Source organism: Poecilia reticulata, linkage group LG14 (assembly GCF_000633615.1).
Source record: "Poecilia reticulata strain Guanapo linkage group LG14, Guppy_female_1.0+MT, whole genome shotgun sequence".
NCBI classification, from domain to species: Eukaryota; Metazoa; Chordata; class Actinopteri; order Cyprinodontiformes; family Poeciliidae; genus Poecilia; species Poecilia reticulata.
Genome location: NC_024344.1, coordinates 4,295,135 through 4,314,072, shown reverse-complemented (window position 1 = coordinate 4,314,072; position 18,938 = coordinate 4,295,135). Strand labels below are relative to the sequence as shown.

General features: G+C 37.8%; 2 protein-coding genes and 1 long non-coding RNA gene across 4 annotated transcripts; 2 read left to right on the top strand and 1 right to left on the bottom strand.

Moving 5' to 3' along the window:
• Window positions 1-2,954: 2,954 nt before the first annotated feature.
• On the top strand, window positions 2,955-6,777 carry nsrp1 (nuclear speckle splicing regulatory protein 1). The gene is made up of 7 exons (XM_008427387.1): window positions 2,955-3,058; window positions 3,900-3,990; window positions 4,089-4,145; window positions 4,264-4,392; window positions 4,524-4,731; window positions 5,239-5,341; window positions 5,427-6,777. The coding sequence occupies exons 1-7, from the start codon at window positions 3,039-3,041 to the stop codon at window positions 6,250-6,252; spliced, it is 1,434 nt and encodes a 477-aa protein (XP_008425609.1). The 5' UTR covers window positions 2,955-3,038; the 3' UTR covers window positions 6,253-6,777.
• A 482-nt stretch (window positions 6,778-7,259) lies between these two features.
• On the bottom strand, window positions 7,260-9,529 carry LOC103475610 (uncharacterized). Its single transcript, XR_535346.2, has 7 exons — window positions 9,438-9,529; window positions 9,088-9,143; window positions 8,850-8,894; window positions 8,559-8,636; window positions 8,007-8,044; window positions 7,770-7,811; window positions 7,260-7,549 (listed from the first exon to the last, which is right to left on the bottom strand). It is a non-coding gene; the product is annotated as an uncharacterized LOC103475610 (long non-coding RNA).
• On the top strand, window positions 8,417-18,436 carry rab34b (RAB34, member RAS oncogene family b). 2 transcript variants are annotated; one of them, XM_008427388.1, is made up of 11 exons: window positions 8,417-8,613; window positions 11,531-11,619; window positions 12,020-12,111; window positions 13,651-13,716; window positions 14,669-14,770; window positions 14,981-15,045; window positions 15,111-15,162; window positions 15,237-15,318; window positions 15,993-16,083; window positions 16,171-16,278; window positions 17,499-18,436. In XM_008427388.1, exons 2-11 carry the CDS (start codon window positions 11,572-11,574, stop codon window positions 17,555-17,557), a joined length of 765 nt encoding a protein of 254 aa, XP_008425610.1. In that variant the 5' UTR covers window positions 8,417-8,613; window positions 11,531-11,571; the 3' UTR covers window positions 17,558-18,436. The 2 variants fall into 2 exon arrangements, with proteins under 2 accessions (XP_008425610.1, XP_008425611.1); XM_008427389.1 differs by lacking the exon at window positions 8,417-8,613 and adding an exon at window positions 9,959-10,064.
• Window positions 18,437-18,938: the final 502 nt, after the last annotated feature.

Below are 18,938 nucleotides of genomic sequence, written 5' to 3'. Positions count from 1 at the left end.
CACACAAAAGTTAAAACTCAGCATTAAAACCCATCACTTTCTATCTGCGGCAAGAATAGACTCCGCTTTTTTCAAAACAATAAAGCATTTACTGAAAATGACTCAGAAAAGCCACAAATAATAAAAATTACTGGGGAAATTATAGAGACTAAAACACAAATTAAGGGATTTCTGATAATGGAGACGCAAACTACTGAAAAACAAATCAATAGACAGAGCTGCTAAATATGCAACAAGAATAAAATGAACAGCAATAGCATCAGAGAAAGTACAAACAGTGACAAACTCAAAGATGGCATTTTCAACAAATCCATTAAAAATGAATTTGTGTCTTGACTTCTCGTTTCTTCAGTTAAAATATTTGTGATTCACAATAGCTCGCGGTTCAACACCACAGAGCTGGCGAGAAGTGTATGAGAAAATTCTCATAATACACAAAGAGTTTATATACTGGTAATAGATCATTTTATAAAATAAGCACCACTGACAGACTGCTACTTTTTAGTTCTTTAGTTTAAAACTGTGTTATGGGAGCCAACCAGTGCAGTTCTCACTGAAAGATATATGTTTGTTTTCCCAACGGTTGCCAACTCGTACATTATTTTATTTGCATATACAAAGTGAAGTGGCTATAGGAAGTTGGGTTACATTTCACAACTCTGGTGATGTAGCCTGTCTGTCTAAACCTGCACTGCTGCAGTGTTATCTTCACCGCCTGAGGCCGTGCACAGATTGATGATAACAGGAACTATACTGCTCAAAAAAATAAAGGGAACACTTCAGTGTTCACTTAAATGTTAAAGTGTTCCCTTTATTTTTTTGAGCAGTGTACATAGCCTGTAACAAACACTCGTATGTGTCATTGAAAGAGGCAGCACAGCCCAGATACCAGACTGTGCAGCAGTATGCATATATGGAGAAAATGTTGCACCTATTCTTACGAGCTGTGTACAGACTGGTTTCTTTTTGATAATCAATCAGGAATGTCAAAAAAAATTACAGATTAAAGCGATGAATCACAATGCTTGGAGTCAATCTGAAGCAAATATTCAAACCATTCATGCCGTTTCCTGGTTGTTGTCAGTTCTCTTCTATTTATTCGTCATTCAACAGCATGAGGAGGAATTTTTATATCTCATTTTTGTCCTTTCTTTTAACATCCTTTGTCTTTATGGCCGCCTGCGTGTCGTTTTAGTCATTCACATCTGAGCTCCCTCTATCAGCACTCTTTTCATTCATGTGTCAGGCTGCTTTGGCTGTTCTATTTGTACCAGGGGGATTAGCAGTAAGTGCAGAGAGGAGATGACATGCAGATTACGACAGAGATAATAGTCTTTGGATTTGGACTCATTCAGAGGAAGCTGTGGGAATATGAAACCACAGGTTTAATCACAGGTGAGCCATGAGCTCTGTGATCTGCCCCAACATAATGGCTTACCACTTAAACAGAGGCGAGACAGCAGTGAAACCGTGTCTATTTCTGTCCGCAGATGCTGTTATTGCTCGTCCAGCTCCACTCTGACAATGATAGCAAAATCACTTTTAATTTTTACAGTATTTCGATAGAGATATACTGTATCCCTGGGCCTCCTATTTAATGTTAATTATTGTATTTGAAACACCAATGAACCATGGGCTCCATGCATGTTCGGAAAGACCTGTGGTCATTTTAACTTGATAAACTTAACTGGATTTAGCAGGATTGTTAGAATCAACATTTTAATTTGCTAGATAATTTATTTCTGTTGGATATAGTTTGAATCTCCACACAACAAAAAATAAAAACAGAATTTATAGTCAAAAGCACATAAATTATGCAGTACATTTGTGTCCCAAAAATATCAAGTAATAGTACTTTAAGATAAATTTAATTAATTTTAAATTAATTAATGAAAATAGTTTCATATTTATCACATTTAATGTACACTCCATGCAGATTTGGACTTTGACTGGGCCCCTCAAACACATGGACTTACTGTGATCTAATCATTCTGGCTGTATGTTTAGTTTTCTGCTGAAAGATTAACTTCTTCTGGTTGCTGTGCCCCTTATTTGGTTGTGGCAAACTACAAACAGGGCACCAAACAGCAGTTTTTCAGCAGTTGTTTTCTTCTTACCAATCATTATAGTCATACATAATAAATTAGAATGTTATTGGAATGTTTGCTATTTTGGTAACACAATTCAGCCAGTGAAACAGATTACTGAGATTAATTATGCACAAGTTGATGTTTCCAAGCCTTAGTTTCTGTTAATTACAATGATTTTCCACCTACAGCTATGAAAGCTTGACATTTTGTTATTCTGTACAATATAAAAAGTACAGAAATGTGACCTTATTGAAAGACTTACTAAATGCCAGCTCAAATGTTATTTTCAAAGTGTACTTTTAACCTGACAAACATGCATCATTTGAACACATTAGAGAAGTGATTGAATATGAACTCGAGTAACTTTTAGACCTTGAATGTGATAAAATGTATCGGCTTAGAGGAATATTGAGTGTCCACACAATAAGCAACTAAAAGCCTCAGAAAACACCTGAAGTCTCACATGCTGAACAAATCTTTTTAATGTAAAGAAATCGCCATACTTACACAGAGCTACCATTATGATTGGGTCTAAACATCATTATATTGTTTAAATTAACATATTATTATTTGGGTGCAATAACGCTCTCTATTGGCAGAAGTAATTGTAACACTTATACCTGTACTAAGTTGTTAAAATGCTGTGCAATACTGAGATTTATATGAAGTATAAATACTTTTAAAACATTAAGCCAAAAAAAAAGAAGATAAATGAATGACTAATGTACAGTTCTGTTGGAATGTTCTATTTTCAAACTACTCTGAAATCTATTTTCATCTATTTTAATTAGACAAATTACTGAAAAAAATACACCTCGTGTTTGAAGTGGTTGTGTTCATATTTTAAAATATATGTTTCATAGCTTTTATTAGTTTGTGCGGCGAAATAATTTTTGTGATATTTCTGTGTCGAATCTGCTGTGCACGATCGCAGTCAGCAGGGCAAAGATGGCGCTCCCTACAAAACAGTAAGTTACAAACAAGCTAACAGGACTAAAGCTATGAGTGAATGTTTTTCTAGTTTATAATAAAACAGTTTGGTGTTGTATCTGATATTATTATCTTTATAATCTTAATATAGGACTCACTGAATTATTAAAAATGGCAGATTTGTATTGCTGCTGTTTGAAAACAGTTAACGTTATGCTAACCTACAGCAGAGAGGTAGCTTTCGTTAATTATGACTTTTTTACTACAGTTTTTATAAAGGTGTATTTGTTTTTAAACTGGTTAAAATATAACTTTAACCTAACTCGTGAATGTTATCGGGGAACGTTAGTTAATCTTGGCATCTACTAGCATCCCATTTATACTCTGAAGCGATGCAGTTTTACCACAAATCGGGTGCAAAGCACAAATCTTTGATACATTTGTGTTTAGCATGATGTTCACCAGTGTGTGCTTGAATATTTCGTTAGTTTTGCAAATTGCTTATAGTTTTAACTACTGAACGGAAATATCTTCTAATACATCTGGCTTCAGGAAAAAGCTAGGGCTGTTTGTGTGCTGTGTAGTTCGTTTATATTCATTTATCTGGCGCCAATTTACCCCAATTCCTTTATATTAACACACAAAAATGCACATTGTTTTTGGATTATATATCCACGTTTTTAGTGAACAGTGCCTCTTAACTGCAAAACTGAACTGCAACGTTCTTCTGTTTAAAACTTGGAAATATTGTCACAAAGACGTAGACTATTACTCAACCCACGATGTCTTTTCTTAATACCAGTTGTTGTTTATAATTAACACTTAGTTTAAACACATACCACCAGACAGAGTTTAATAAACGCTTTTGTTGTCCTTCAGGTATGGGCTTATCTTGCCCCAGAAGAAAGGAGGCTCAAAAAACACAATCCTGCCAAAACCCTCAGTTTTTGGAGATGACTCAGATGATGAAGTGGGTAAACTTTTGAGTTTACTATGTGTCGTTAGCCAATGTTATGGAAAACTTAATTAATTTCTACCAAACACCAAATGTCCTGTTTCATTCTTCAGACATCAGTTGGAGAGACTCTACAGAAAGAGGCTATCAAGAAGAAGATGATGAAACAGGTGGGAGAAATAAAATATTTAATTTGTTGGTTTTGATAAGTGTCCTTTCTCTGCGATTTACTTTTTTTCTGGAGTCTGTCCATTTTTCTTTCTTCCCTTTTTTTTTTTTTGTTCAAAGACTCGTTTGGAGATGCAGAAGGCCCTGGAGCAGGACAGCACCGTTTACGACTACGATGCGGTCTACGATGACATGCAAAAGCAGAAACTCGAGAGCAGCAAGAAAGTCCTGACAGGAGCTGACAAAAGGGTAAATTCTCTTCGGCTAAACGCTGTGTGATGCATGTAGCTGCTCTTATTATAACGGTTCTCTCATTTCAGTGTGGCTGAATAAAAAACAAACCACAAGCCTTAAGAGCAAATCTTTTTGTTTTGTTACAGCCTAAATATATCCACCAGTTAATGAAAGCGGTGGAGGAGCGAAAGAAAGAACAAGAGCGGAGAGATGAGCGGAAGATTCAGAAGGAGAGGGAGGCGGAGGGGGAGAAGTTTGCTGATAAAGAGGCCTACGTAACCTCGGCCTACAAGAAGAAGCTGGAGGAGCAGAAGGAGGAAGAGGAGAGAGAGAGAAGACAGGCAGAGATAGAAGGTTGGACTAATGCTTTCCACCTGCATTCACACTGTCTGCACTTGTTAACACATTGTTCTGAGTTTAAATGAAACAAAGTTTGTGTCTTACTGTAATTCACTTATTGAACTACAATACAAGCTAGGTACAGCAGCCCCTACACTTAATACCACCAAAGGTAAAAAAGATATATATAAAAAAAGTGATTTAAATGCCTTAAATTGATGTAATCTTTTATTACAGTTGTACAACCCAGATTTTTTAAAATAAAATCTTATTTATTGGTGCCCCAGGTAAATAAAATTAATTCATTTATACTCAAATGCTTTTTAAATGTCATCATAGTGTCTAGAAAGGCCGATATTGATGCTCTGTCACCTCCTGTTTCCCTGGATTATGAGATTAGTGTGATACACAACACCCAGGTGTTGAATTTGTAAAGGGTTTGGACAGCAGTATTTCATATTTATGTAAGAGATTATATAAATTGTACATTTTTTTGTTTTTTTTTTTCTTCCCCCCATTCAGCTGCTCTGGACGTGAGGAAGCAGAAAGATCTGAGCGGCTTCTATCGGCACCTGCTGAATCAGACTGTTGGAGAGGAGGAGATCCCAGATCGCTCAGCTAACAAGTTAGCTTAAGCTAAATTAAAGCGCTATTATTTTTCAAAGCTTCTGGTAATCTTAATCTCTCTTAATGTATTTTTCAATCCACAGAAATCAACCTTCAGAATCCTCAAAAGAAGCTGACAGGACCTCGCCTGCTACATCCCCTCCAGCCCAGGAAAACATCCCCAGCTCAGGCAGCGACTCTGAGGAGGACCAAAAGCCAAAGACTGGATTTAATAAACCAGGCGGAGCCTTGGCTCACTCTAACCGTCAGTACAGGCAGAGGTCGCCTTCATCCGGGAGCGGAGAGGAGAAGGGAACAGAGAGGGACAGAGACAGACACAAGAAGAGCCACAGAGACAGAGACAGAGGGAGGGACAGAGACAGACACCATGGGAGGGAAAGGGACGACAGACATGGAGACAGAAGAAGTGACCGGGACAGACGGAAGGATAGGGACAGGGACAGAGGCAGAGGTAGAGACGATGACAGAAGCAGAGGCAGAAGGGATTCGGAGAGGGAAGAAAGGCATGGAAAGAAGGAAAGAAGTCCTAAAGAAAGGCACGGGAAGAGGGAGAGAAGTCCAAGAGAGAGGGAGCGGGAGAAAAATGGCGAAAAGGATAAAAGGAGGAATTCAGAAGAAGACAAACAGAGGGACAAAGATCAGGAGGAAGAGAAGGAGAGGAAGAAAGAGCCAGAGAGGGAAAAGGCAGGAGCGAATGAGGAAGATGCTGATGATGTGGAATCAGTGAGGCAGGGCTCAAAGCAAAAAGACGACAAACAGGAAAAAGAGGGTGAGGAGGCAGAGGAAAAGGCCAACAAGTTCGCAAAGCGCAGCACCGAACAGACTGTGACTTCAGCACGAGATCGCTACATGGCCCGACAGATGGCCCGCTCTGCAAATAAGACCTACATCGAGAAGGAGGAGGACTGACACCACGCATAACTCAAGATCATCATCTCTGCTTTTCACTTGACTTTCAACTGAGTTCATAAGATTAGAATAAGGTTGTAGTGGAGTTTTCACAAAAAAAAAAACATTGAAAAAGAAACTTCAGTGAACGCTCCTCTCATCACTTTGTGTTTTTGAACCATCTAGTCTGCAGATTTCAGCACAATCTAAACACATTTTATTTAACTTCCCAAAATACTGTAGAAATGAATAAATATCTCTGAAAAGGAAAAGAATCCACCTTCACACGAAAACACATTGTTGCAGAAGAGTTTACAGGCCAAATGCAGGTTGAAATAAACTCAGGTCAGTAAAAAACGAGCTGTTAGTACACATTGGGTAAAGTCCAGTGAATGTGTAGTGCTTTTTATGACGGTTTTGTTTTATTCTTGGATAAGAACCGACACCATTAGCTATGAGAGATGATATTTTACCAGGGTGTTGAAGCAATTGGATACTTTGGGAAGTTTTTTTTAATGAGTTCATTAAATTTCTGGTCCAACCTTCTCCTGCTGCCTGAATTACTTTTTGTGATGTTTTGAGGTTTGCATGTGTGAAAGTGACGCTCAGTGGAGTTCTCTGCAATTATTGCCCTGCAGAAAACAATTTTAGCACACAGGAAACTAATGTTTTTAGCAAGATACAGTAGATGCTTGTAAGCAAATAATTCCTTAATGTTGATGGAAAAGGATTTGATCCATTGGCAAATTTACATGTTTTAAGTTTCTCCACTAACCAATATTAAATTTACTTAAAACAAGACACTTGTATGCTGAAGTTACTTTTAAGTTGGTCTTATTTTGTACCGAGATATTTGCACTAGAAACTAGTCCAAAAGTCACCGTACCCAAGATTTTTTGTTTTTGCAGGCTTGAAAAATGTTTAATATCCAAACAGTTTTCAGTTATGGTGGTAATTTAATCATAGCCTCAGTAGAAAGATGCCAGTTTCACTTTTTAAAAGTGTATGGATTTATGAACAGACCACAATGACAAGTCAGTTGAATCTTTAATATGCAACACCTATATTCATTCATTATGCAGCATTTTATCCAGACTACAGGCGTATACCAGAGCAACCTATAGCAAGAAACCCAGAAACATTACCTAAAAATATTAGCATTCAAGATGTTCCTGACAGTTCACCATACGACACAGCTAAAAGGATTAGCAATACTGTCAATTAGCAAGAATCCAAAAGACAGACTGTAGAATCAGGTTTTGCTGATGTCAAAAGGAGTAGTGTGGTATTGTTCTCCAAACTTCACTTGTTCCATCACCTGAGAAAAAGGAGATCAGTTAGATTTCAGGTAGGCAGGAATCCCACAGCAGATGCACCAAAACAGGAAGTTGTTTTTAGCCTCTTTAATACTTATGATGCAAAAACTCAATATTCCTGGAAGGTGAAACCTTCTGTGTAAAGACTAAGACATTTTCCTGTTTCTCACTGGTAATCTCACCATGACACTTTCATGTGATTGAATTAAATCTACATCTTACCACAGAGGCGTGGACAAAGTGCGGTAGCCTCCATGTCCGATCCTTACAGAGGGAGAGAAGAAGAAAAAAAGTCAAGTCTCCATAAAAAGTCAAAGGAAGATTTGATGCTGCGATTCAGGATGTTCAGAAAACCAAGGGTCACCACTGTACAATCTGCCGGTAATTCCAGCTTTTCTCAGTTTAGCTTTCATCACAACAATACAGCAAAGTAAAACACATTTCACACGCAATGACTACCTTCCATTCTGATCCATGTGTTCAGGAGGCAGCATCATCTGCAGGATAGAAAACAAGTTAGAGCAGAAATATTCCTTCTGACAAAATTCAGATACATTTTAAATGACTCAGAAAGCTGGATCAGAATAATCGTCAGTTGTCGCATCTGACGGCACTTCCTATTCCAGGTTTTCATCACTGATCAAATGACGCTCGGTAGCAGAGCTCTGACCAACCAAGGCTAATTTCTACACCATTTAATTCTATTAAACTAAGATGCAGCATGTTTTGACCCAGGGGTGTCAAACTCCAGCCCAGGGCCACCGTCCTGCAGCTTTAGATGTGCCACAGGTGCAAAACACTGGAAAGAAATGGCTTAATTACCTCCTTCTCATAGAGGCCTGCTAATGACCTAATTATCCTATTCAGGTGTGGTGCAGCAGAGGCACATCTAAAAGTTGCAGGGCAGTGGCCCTCCAGGACAGGAGTTTGACACCTGTGCTTTAACCCATCTGATGACAGAAAGGGAAATTTAATCTGATGAATAATAGCTATAAACGTGGTAAAACTTACAAGATCCACTTCAAATGAGAGGCTCCGTGTTTTTTGGAGGGAAACCAGATTTCAGGTAACTCGTCACCATGCGGGCACCTTTAAAGAAAATATGGAAATGAAAGGTTAAATTAGTTGTACTCAATTGGTCAAACCGCTTCCATAAAATAAGTTACTGCTATTCGACGCTCAGAAACTAAGTGATCAACACTGAACAATCTGCCGGTAATTCCAGCTGTATAGTTCAAGTTTCATCATAACAAAAGCAACCAGATTTATATCAATTAAAGCTACGCAAGAAGAAGAACGTACCTTCATCTCAACTCTGTCCTCTTCAGCTTCCAGCAAGTAAAAAATCTGGTAAAAGGAAAATGTATATTTAATGAACGGATTTAGTTTGCGGCACAATCTAAACCCATCTTGAGGTTTGAGGCTCAGAACAGTGACAGAAACATCGTCAGTTGTCGCATCAGACGGCACTTCCTATTCACAGTTTTCATCACTGACAAAGTTTAACTAAAACGGCTGGAAGCATTTTGTATTAATTTACCTTTCAGAAAGGACGGTGGGTCCAGACACGACGGGTTGTTGAGTTAGTCATTTTTCCTGAAAGGAAGAAAAAGCTTTTAATAACTTGCAGCATAAAGCATAAAAGCTGAAATCAAACACTGAGAATTAACACTCATTTAGAGTTGGAAACTTGGGCAATTCAAGAATATAATCTTAAGTCATTGCAGTAAATCTGGCGCTAACGTCGTCCACCACGTGGCTCTCCGAGGCCCATTAAACTACATTTTGCAGCAGCTAACAAAAAACACGACGTTTATCCAAGAACCCTGCTACTAAAGCGACGCGCAGCGATTTAAAGCATCTTGAATTTTATTTAGAAAATTGTTATACCTTGTAATAGTAAGGACTTCTCTCGTCTGACAACGACCAACACAAGAGAGCAGAAGCAGAAAGGAGAGACCAGGAGGTTGGTGTGCTTTATAAACCGCGACAGTCGCGGTTTTATGACGTCAACCGCATCCTTAAAAATCAAAAAAGATTATTTTCTTTATTTTAAAAGTAACATATTTTATGGAACAAAGCAAGCAGATAACCTCAATTTCAGACACAAACTTTATCTGATAAAGTTAATAGAAAATATAATTTTTAAAATGTTTTTGCAAAGCTGCTGTTCAAATTTCAGATTTTCATCACTTTTTAGACTACTTTATCTTGCTACATTTCGCTTCCTAAAAGCACGTCCCGCCGTGCCTTTCTTTAGGAATAGCACAAGAAAAAAACGAACAATATAAACGCTGACTTTCGTAGTGTGCGTTAAAAAAGTAAAAGCCACTAGGGGGTGCTGTTTACACATCTTTCTCGCCAGTAGAGTTGGCTACTGTTCAGTCTTTATAGGACCAGTTTGTCTGTGTGGAGTGTTGTCTTTGGAGGCTGACTTCTTCATTATGAGCGCTTTGTTTTACTACATATATCTGGAGTTTTATCACATTTACAATACCACCTCTTGATCTGCTTCAGGTAAAGTTTTTTCTTTTTGTGTCTATAGATCGTGTTTCAATCCAAATATCCTTTTGGTTTGTTCTGTAGAGATTTAAATTTTTGCTGTCCAATTTGGTGATTCAATAAAACGGCTAGAAAGCTTTGACTGTGTTGAATTTGCTGAATTTCCTTGCATGTACAATGGATAAAATTGCCATTATTTATTTATTTGAAAGGGGGAAAAAAACACTCTTGTAGCAATTACACACAATAATGCAGGTTTTTATGTTTTTATAAACATAAAACTTGCAATAATCTGGCTAAATCAGTCTGCACATCATTAAAATAGTAATATGTTGGAACACCTTGCAAAAATTGTCCAGATGTGTCAGAATTTGAGGACATCTCTTGTCCACAGATCTCTCCAGATAACCACATGGATTGCATGGGACAGGGTTCTGCACACTGGTTAAGAAAAACCTTTCGCTCATGAATCCAATCTTTTGTTGATTTCAATCAGAAATGCCTCTTGAACTTTATCAGATAGTTTTGGATCAAAACTGGCTGTTCATGATTTCACCAAACTTCACAAGACGTACAAAGTTATATTTTGGAAAGAGCGTTTTGTTTTTGTGTCGAATGCATGACTTTTTTTAGAAAACTAGATCTAGAGCTCCATTTAGAGAATGTCATCGTCTTCCAGAGAGTTTTAGGAGATTTAACACATCCTGTGATGGTTTCTTTTGTGAAAAACTTTCTCCTTAAACACACAGAGAAAAGAATATATTTCAGAAATTCCTGCAGATTCTTCAGTGTTAATGTCAGGCTCTTGGCAGCCTCCCAGTTTCCATCCATATTTTTAGTAATTAAAGAGAAATGTCTGGTTTTATTAATGTTCCATGTTTTCTCAAGTTGTCCAACTGCCTTCAATGTGACTTTCTGTGGATTTCTGTTGCTCCCCATGACCAATGAGCTGATTTTGATCCTCTCTGCAAGTATCGATTTAGAGAAAATATGAAGAACATTAGACTGAACTGAACTTCATTTCAGGTTAATCGGATTCAGTTCAGATAATAGCAGGTCTGAACCCAAGAAGGCTGAATCCTTTGTGACTCAATACAAATTTAAGCACATTTATATTTAATCTTTTAACAGATTTATTATATTTTCTGATTCAATAATACAGTGCATGTGTCACAATGATTGAAAACAAACTGATTCTTCTTTAACATCTACTGAGCACAACATTCAGAATCAGATCAACAGAATTTGCTTCCGGCATTTTTATTTACAACATACTCTGCCCATTTATTGAAATTAATGTAAGATTTCAAAAAATATTTTAAGTTCAATAATATGCACCATCCCATTCAAATTATTGAACATTTTCTTTTAAACTGTGAAGATCTTAACTGTGGCTTTTGCTTGGTTTCTGAAATGAGTCTAAACATGGCAAAGTGCCATTGCTACCTGCTCTAAAATATGTCTGTATGTGTCTCTCATAGTGTGGCAGTGATTCTCTCTAGGTTTTAAAATAACTGGCAGCATGTTGCCTCCTGTGAAGAAGGACAGAATCATCACTCACCTCCCAAAGGTTGGTAAACACAAATAATATTCCATAAAAACAAGAATTATTCAGAAATCCCTTAATTCTGAGGGATAACTCAAATCTGGGGATGTACGTTCTGCATGTTTCTGCAAAATCACGATCTGAAGCTTTATCAGGTAAAGGTAATTATAAGTTAAGATGGGATTTAGACACAGTGGGGTAGTAAACGACAGAGTGATTATTTATTGTTGACTACTTCTCTGTATTTGACATTTTACCACATTACAGCTGCAACCTTCAGTGTGTTGAAAGACGCCTTCAGTCCTGATCTGAGCACAAATCTGAAATCTCTGGGTGTAGATTGAACCAGCATTTCTCTTGATTTTCAGCCAGAAAAACTATTTTCATTTAATCCAAGGTTTTCTTCCGTTTGATATGTCTTTAGTGTTTTAGTCCAAATGCAGCTCTGCACACCAAAGACGGCTTCCACCCACAGGTGAGAGCTGCATGCCAGGTTCAGAAGACGGACGGCGTGAGGTAAGATCCGTTTTTACAGCCTCCACACTGGGATATGTGTGGAAGATAAACGAATTAGCTCTGGTTTGGGCCGTGAAGTCACGCTAAAGTATGTCTGAGGGATCAGCTGATAGACGTCTGCAAAGCCTGCCATAGCTGACAACATTATTCTGAAAAAAAGAGAAGGCTGAAGATTTCTTTTTTAGGAAAAGAAGAGGCAAAAAATTACCACATACAAAAGGAGACACCGATACAGGAGTAATTGGAGCATTATATTAGATCAGTGGTTTTTAACCTTTTTTGAGGTACCGAACCCACCAGATGCGCATTCACTGAACCCTTCTGTAGTGATAAATAAAATTTGATTCCCCCGACTGATTCCCCTGATTGATCTTGAGGTGACCCAACTAGAGTCTAGTTGGGTCACCTCAAGATCAATCAGTCTTCTTAAAAGGTAGAGTCTCTGAGAACAGTTCTTCAAAATATAGTCAGTGTTTCCAGCAAAGTTGAGCTGACTGTCCAGGAACGACCAAAGGTATTTAAAATTTGCCACAGTTTCAACAGGTTGGCCATTGAGAGAAACTGGAACCACTTTAAGGTCTTGTTTAGATCATTTAATTGGCTCTACATTCTTAAGAGAATGAACAATTAATAAATAAAGACTTTGCGGTATTCTGATTTTAGTAATGTAATTATATTAGTTGTGTTACCACCCCCACGCCACTAGAGGCAGTAGCAACCCCGAAAAGATGCGACTAAGGAGCAGATTTAGAAGTAAACCGAAAGCTACAGAATTTCGTAAAAACTGAGCTTTGCTGAAGTAAATAAAGACACAAGTTCAAATCCATGCTGAGTGGAGCTCCTTCAATCAGGGCTCCTCCGCAGCTCTGATTGGCTAAGCAATGTAACATGATCCTCTGCAGCAAGTGATGGCAAAGCGGGGCATCATCACGACTTTACACAAGTGTGTCTTTACCTCCGCGGCAGAGGCTCYGCCGAACCCCTGAGACCGACTCACCGAACCCCTGGGGTTCGATCGAACCCAGGTTAAGAACCACTGTATTAGATGATTGTGTGAAATCAGCCTCTAAAGTAATTTTCCATTATAATGTAAAGTCAAAGCTTGTGCAGTAAACCTGAGCATGGTTCCTGTTAACACCCAGAAACGTTCTTCCATAAACGTAGAAACACATCAGCAAAATGTGACGAATGTCCAACAATTTCTATGAAATATGTTTGAAGTGTTGTTGTTATTGCAGACGCTCGTTTCTATTATTTGAAAATAATACAAACACGACTTAATTACACATTTAACGTCAGTCCTTTGAAATATTTACACCTTTACACCAGTTGCATCGTTTTTCAGAGAATTTGTTAAGAAATTCCTCTACGGGACAATTTGCATGAAACACAATTTCACAAATTCATTCTGAACTCATCAATGTTGAATTGCAAATATTCTGGATTTGACTAACTTTTCCATTTTCTGTAGTTAAAATTTTCAGGTAAAAATCCAAAAGTTGGCAAAGTTAAACGTATTTTCTGGCTTTCTGATTCCAGCTTTAATATCGCCAAAGTCATCGTTGTGGGAGACGTTTCTGTTGGGAAAACCTGTTTAATCAGCAGGTGAGGCAAAGTTTACGCAGAACGAGCTATTTTATAATCACACAGAGTTCATCACTATAAATGCAAAGGAACATCCATTTAATGCTCCTTCAACTTTTTCACATTTTTCTCCTATTATAACGACAAACTTTAAGAATTATATTAAGATTTTATCTAAAGTGAAAGGAAAATTACTGATGCTTTTTAACATTTTCCAAATATTATTATTATTATTCATTTAAACTCGCTATGCATGCCTTTCAGATTTTTATTTTCTGAAAAAAATCAGAAAAGTTTTCTTCCACTTGACTGTCAGAGTACTTTTCATTTATTTAACCTTTATTTTCCCAGAATAATAATAAAAAAAACTTCTTTTTCAATAGAGTTCTGTCCAAGATGCAACAACAAATAAATAATATGTATGTCAGAGAACCGGCCTCAATAACCTTTATTTTAGATTTAAAAGCACTAAGCAGGATTAATTATGTCAATCTAAAAGTTTCTTATAGCTTCATGAAGAGAAAACGGAGTGAATGAAAACCCAATTCAGTCCAAACAAAAGGAGAAGATTGTCAACAATATGGACCACTTTGTGTTGGGCTGTCACATGAAATCCCAATGAAAAAATGTGAAAAAGTGAACTTTTGAAAGCTTTTCCTCAAACATGGTAAATTTTAAGCAATTTTTCAAACTTGTGTTACAGAAATTTGAACGAGTTTTCTGTGATAATCATTCTTCTGTATGTTGAAATGAGAGATGAGACTTTAATCTCATAACGTTTATAACGTAACCAGTTCTGGGTAGTTTGATCACCGTTGTTTTACTCCTTACTGTGAGCTCTATGGCGTTAATTAATCAAAATTATGAGCTTATGTGTTGATGGAGGAAAAACACACAGCGCTTGTTTCCGATTCTCAAATGTTTTTGATGCTTTTCTTTGCAAAGTTCTGAGTTTTCCTGGTTTCTCCTTCAGGTTCTGCAGAGGAGCGTTCGACAGGAACTACAAAGCGACGATCGGGGTGGACTTTGAGATGGAGCGCTTCGAGGTGCTTGGCGTTCCCTTCAGTCTGCAGCTGTAAGTCCTGAACTGGCAACAGATTTATCCACTTCTATGGATAAATGCGTCACAAAGGAATCTGTGATCTCCCTTTTATTTTATTTTATAATTATGAGATTCTAAAAAGTTGGACCTAAGTTCCCTTCAATGTGTTGATTTAGTGTAACTTCACAGTAATAAGCTGCCAGTGTGTGGTTTTATTTTGAAAGTGTGTTTAATGTTTTCCAGGTGGGATACAGCAGGTCAGGAGCGCTTCAAGTGCATCGCCTCAACGTATTACAGAGGAGCACAAGGTGAGCGCTGCAATAATCTGGATCTAAACTGAGCTGACTTGTATCTAATCAAACTGTGTCCCCAGCCATCATGGTGGTGTTTGACTTGAGCAGCGTGAACTCATTGGCACACGCCAGGTATGCAGCAACACATTGTTTTTAAAATATTTCCTTCTCCTTCTGCATCTAAAACTGTGGATTTGTGTGTGCAGAGAGTGGCTGGAGGATGCCATGAAGGAAAACGACCCGTCCAGTGTTTTACTGTTCCTCGTCGGGACCAAGAAAGACCTGAGCGTGGGTGAACCTAACGAAAGAGAGACTGTGACCAGATCAGAGCCGAACCGTGCGATTCGCTAACAGATCAGTCAAGATGGAGCAAATGATTTCGTTTGATGTCTTTGACAAAAATTGATATGTAACAGATCTATGTCTGGAAGATTGTATATGGATAAAATAATCAGTTGGACAAATGTTTACATTTTGAATAAGCAACATTTTCTAGAAAAATATTGAAAGATTGTTTTTAAAAAACTTTGAAAAGGAGAGAATTTCATCGCATCTGGGTTAACTGTAGCATTTCAAACGTGGGAGTTTTGTATGATAAATGCTTTTAAGGGGCCTAGTTAAAGTCTAAGATTCATCTCCAGTTGTAGAAACTTCTTAACAGTTTAAAGAAGTGTTAGGAGGGAATTACTTTTTCACTTGCATCCAGATTGATTTCAGCATCTTTTTTTCCCTAAATAAATTATAATTTTAAAATAAGTTTAATGCTCTGAGGCACATGGACATGAAAATAAATAAATCTGTGAAGGGGGCAACAGTTTTAAAACGCAAAGACTTTTTCTGAAACATGAACTGAAAAGGAGGTGAACTAAGACACTAAATCTTCTGCCAACCCTGAGTTTATTGGTTATTTGTCTTGAAAGATGTGAGGATTTACTTTCCCAATATTGATGTTTTATTTCTAGTCTCCTGACCAGTTGGCCGAGACGGAACAGGAAGCTATCAGACTATCGCAGGAAATCAAAGCAGAGTACTGGGCCGTGTCTGCAAAGTCAGGTGGGCAACAAAGTAGCTCCAATCAGAGCTTTACGCCTGAATCTGATTTTTATCTCACAGACGTTTGATTCCTTTTTGTTTTTTCAGGAGACGGAGTCAGGAATCTTTTCCTTCGTGTGGCTTCTTTGACTTTTGAGGCGAATGTTTTGGCTGAGCTTGAGAGGAGTGGGTCGAGACACGTCAAAGACATAATCAGTGAGTTGATCATTTACCACAGTTAGCTGCTGTCTGTCTGTCGTCTCATGAAAAGTTTAAAAAAATGTCTTTTCATGCAGCTAAAAGAAATGATTTAAATCATTAGTTTAATGAAGTCCAAACTGGGGAAAAGTCAGATTAGGACCACAAGCTTGCGTGTCTTTTATTGGGATTTCATGTGACAGACCAACAGGAAGTGGGGCGTGACTGTGAAGCAGAAGAAAAGGGACGCATTGTTTTCCAAGGTTTATTGACAGAAATCTCCAAAAACTGTCTTCCCTCCCAATGTCGGTACTTTGAAGGACTCTTTATTTGGCTGAACTTACTGTCTTTGTGAAGTAGCTTAACCTCAGTCAGGTTAAACGGAAAACATCTGTGAATGTTACTTTCCATGTCTTGATACAGATTTTCAATGAGATTTAAGCCACAATAACTTGTCCCAGTAATTATTGTGATAAACGATAATATTGTTGCTTTGGGACCATTTTCAGTGACAAATTAAAAATGGCCTAACACAAAGTTCTCATCACACTTCTGGAAACTCTGTAGCTGACAGCCATCTTGGTAGGTATCTGTAGCTATAGCAGTTTCTACGGAGTTCCTATGATGACAATAAAACAATACGGGTCGATCCTGATAGCAGCAATTTTGTTTATATTTCTCTTGCACAAGAGTGTCAGAATACTTTATTTAGGTTGGTGTGGGAGCCATGGTTCATCTATGCTTTGTGTTGCGGTTGCCAACCAAGATGGCGATTCAGTGGCTTGAATCACTATTTAGTGCAGGTTTGCTCTCTCAGAGAGCAGACATTTTGAGAGAGCAAACTTGTATTGTACTTAGTTATTGTGCAAGTTTATATCTACCACTTTAAGCTCTAAAGTGGAAGATATTTTAAATATTCAAAATAAAATAACAAAAAGCGATAAATGAAATTGCAACTCAAAAAATATGAATCATCAGATTGGAAATGATCTATTATTTTAGGTTTGAAGTCATTTTCTTCCACTTCATTGTCTGTTATTCAATAGACAATGGGTGTCTATTGAATAACATCCATTAATCTCTCCATTTCCTGTGCAGCTGATTCCGTTTTTCATCTATTTGTTGTCGGTAACCTGGCGTTAACATGCATGCAGCTGGAAAACAAACTCTTGATTTGATTCATTTGATATTTGTGAGAAACTTGAAGATTTTCTGACGTGTATTTCTGTTGCACACAGGAATCACAGACAGCTCAGAAGCCAATCATAAACAAAAGAAGAAGGCCAACTGTTGCTGAGAAAGCCTGATCTCACTGGTTCCTAAACTGGTGTGGATCCCCTGAGCTGGGCTGTCAGAAGCAGCAGCAGCTCAGCAGGCTGTCTCTGCAGGATCCAGGAAACCACTTGAGAAAAATATTTGTCATGATCCAAGTTGTAGCTCCAACATAATGCCTCCTATTGAGCCTGCAAACAAGTCTGTTAGCAGAATGACTCAAACTGTTTCTCAGGAATGTTTAGTGCTGACCAGATTTGCAACAAGTAATTCTTTGTCGTATTCAGGATTATAAAGATAATTTTCCCAAAGCCGCAGCAGCACTTCACAAGAACATCGTCTGTGTGAACCAACATTTTATCCCGTTAGGAGAGGATTTGTCTGAATATCGTCCTCTGTATCTCTTCCTCCCTGCTGACCTCTGGTCATGTGTCTCTGCTCTTGCTAATATGGTGCATACATCGGATCAAATGACCACTGTCATTCCCATCATGCCTCTCTCCGCTCCGACACAAGTGCTCATATGATCTGGGAGTGGAAAGTTTGTTTGGTGGGAGAGTCTCAGAAAGCGGAAAGGAAAGCTTCATCTTCCTAAACTATCCTGCTGGACATTTAATCCCAAAACGATTCAAACTCCTGGTTGATTTAGAGGTTGGAAGGCCTCCTTGCCATTACCCTAATCTCCAGAGTTTCTCTTTCAGGATTTGACTGAGCCACTCCAGTGTTAATATTTCTTCCAGACAGAAGAAACATTCTGGTAAAATTATTATATCAACTCATATTACATCAGGAGTGTGAATAATTTTGGGCTTAACTGGATATCTTTGGAGAAAGTATTGAAATGTTTTTGTAATTCATTGAACACTTAAAAATGTAAGTTAATAAATCACTTGATTACATGAAATATCAGGATTTATTATATTTTAAATCTCTTATACCAGCGATATTAAAGGGGAAAATGTTATTCCTTCCCCTGCGCCTCCACAATCAGTCCCTCCAGACTAGCGGCAGCAACAATGGACCTGTGGATCTGCTGAGCTCATCATAGGAGCTACTTCTTAGTCCAACGCAGGTAAAACTATTGCTAAAGGCTTAATGGAGAAACACTGTTGTGTTGAGCAGGAGCGTCTTAAAGAGACAGAACCCCAATTTTAAGTTAAATTTCTTTGAAGTTACACTTCAAAATTGAAAAAAATTGTACTTTGTGCCTGGAAAAATTCATTTAAATTTTGTTTCATCTCATTGGTTTTACGCTAAGAATTACTAACACAGAGTAAGTTAATATTTGCAAACCCCAAGAATCAAGTGTGTTTGCTCTTCTGCTAATATTTCCATTACTGGTTCCATGAAAGTATCACTGAATACTTTCCAGTAAAAACGGTTGCACCAAACATATTGATACTTTA

Excerpts from the sequence above, each read along its gene's own strand:
- nsrp1 (XM_008427387.1), top strand. The coding sequence starts at position 3,039 with ATGGCGCTCCCTACAAAACA. Across the intron at positions 4,393-4,523 it reads TGACAGGAGCTGACAAAAGG|CCTAAATATATCCACCAGTT; the intron begins GTAAATTCTCTT and ends GTTTTGTTACAG. Across the intron at positions 5,342-5,426 it reads CCAGATCGCTCAGCTAACAA|AAATCAACCTTCAGAATCCT; the intron begins GTTAGCTTAAGC and ends TTCAATCCACAG.
- rab34b (XM_008427388.1), top strand. The coding sequence starts at position 11,572 with ATGTTGCCTCCTGTGAAGAAGGACAGAATCATCACTCACCTCCCAAAG. Across the intron at positions 13,717-14,668 it reads AAAACCTGTTTAATCAGCAG|GTTCTGCAGAGGAGCGTTCG; the intron begins GTGAGGCAAAGT and ends TTTCTCCTTCAG. Across the intron at positions 14,771-14,980 it reads GTTCCCTTCAGTCTGCAGCT|GTGGGATACAGCAGGTCAGG; the intron begins GTAAGTCCTGAA and ends AATGTTTTCCAG.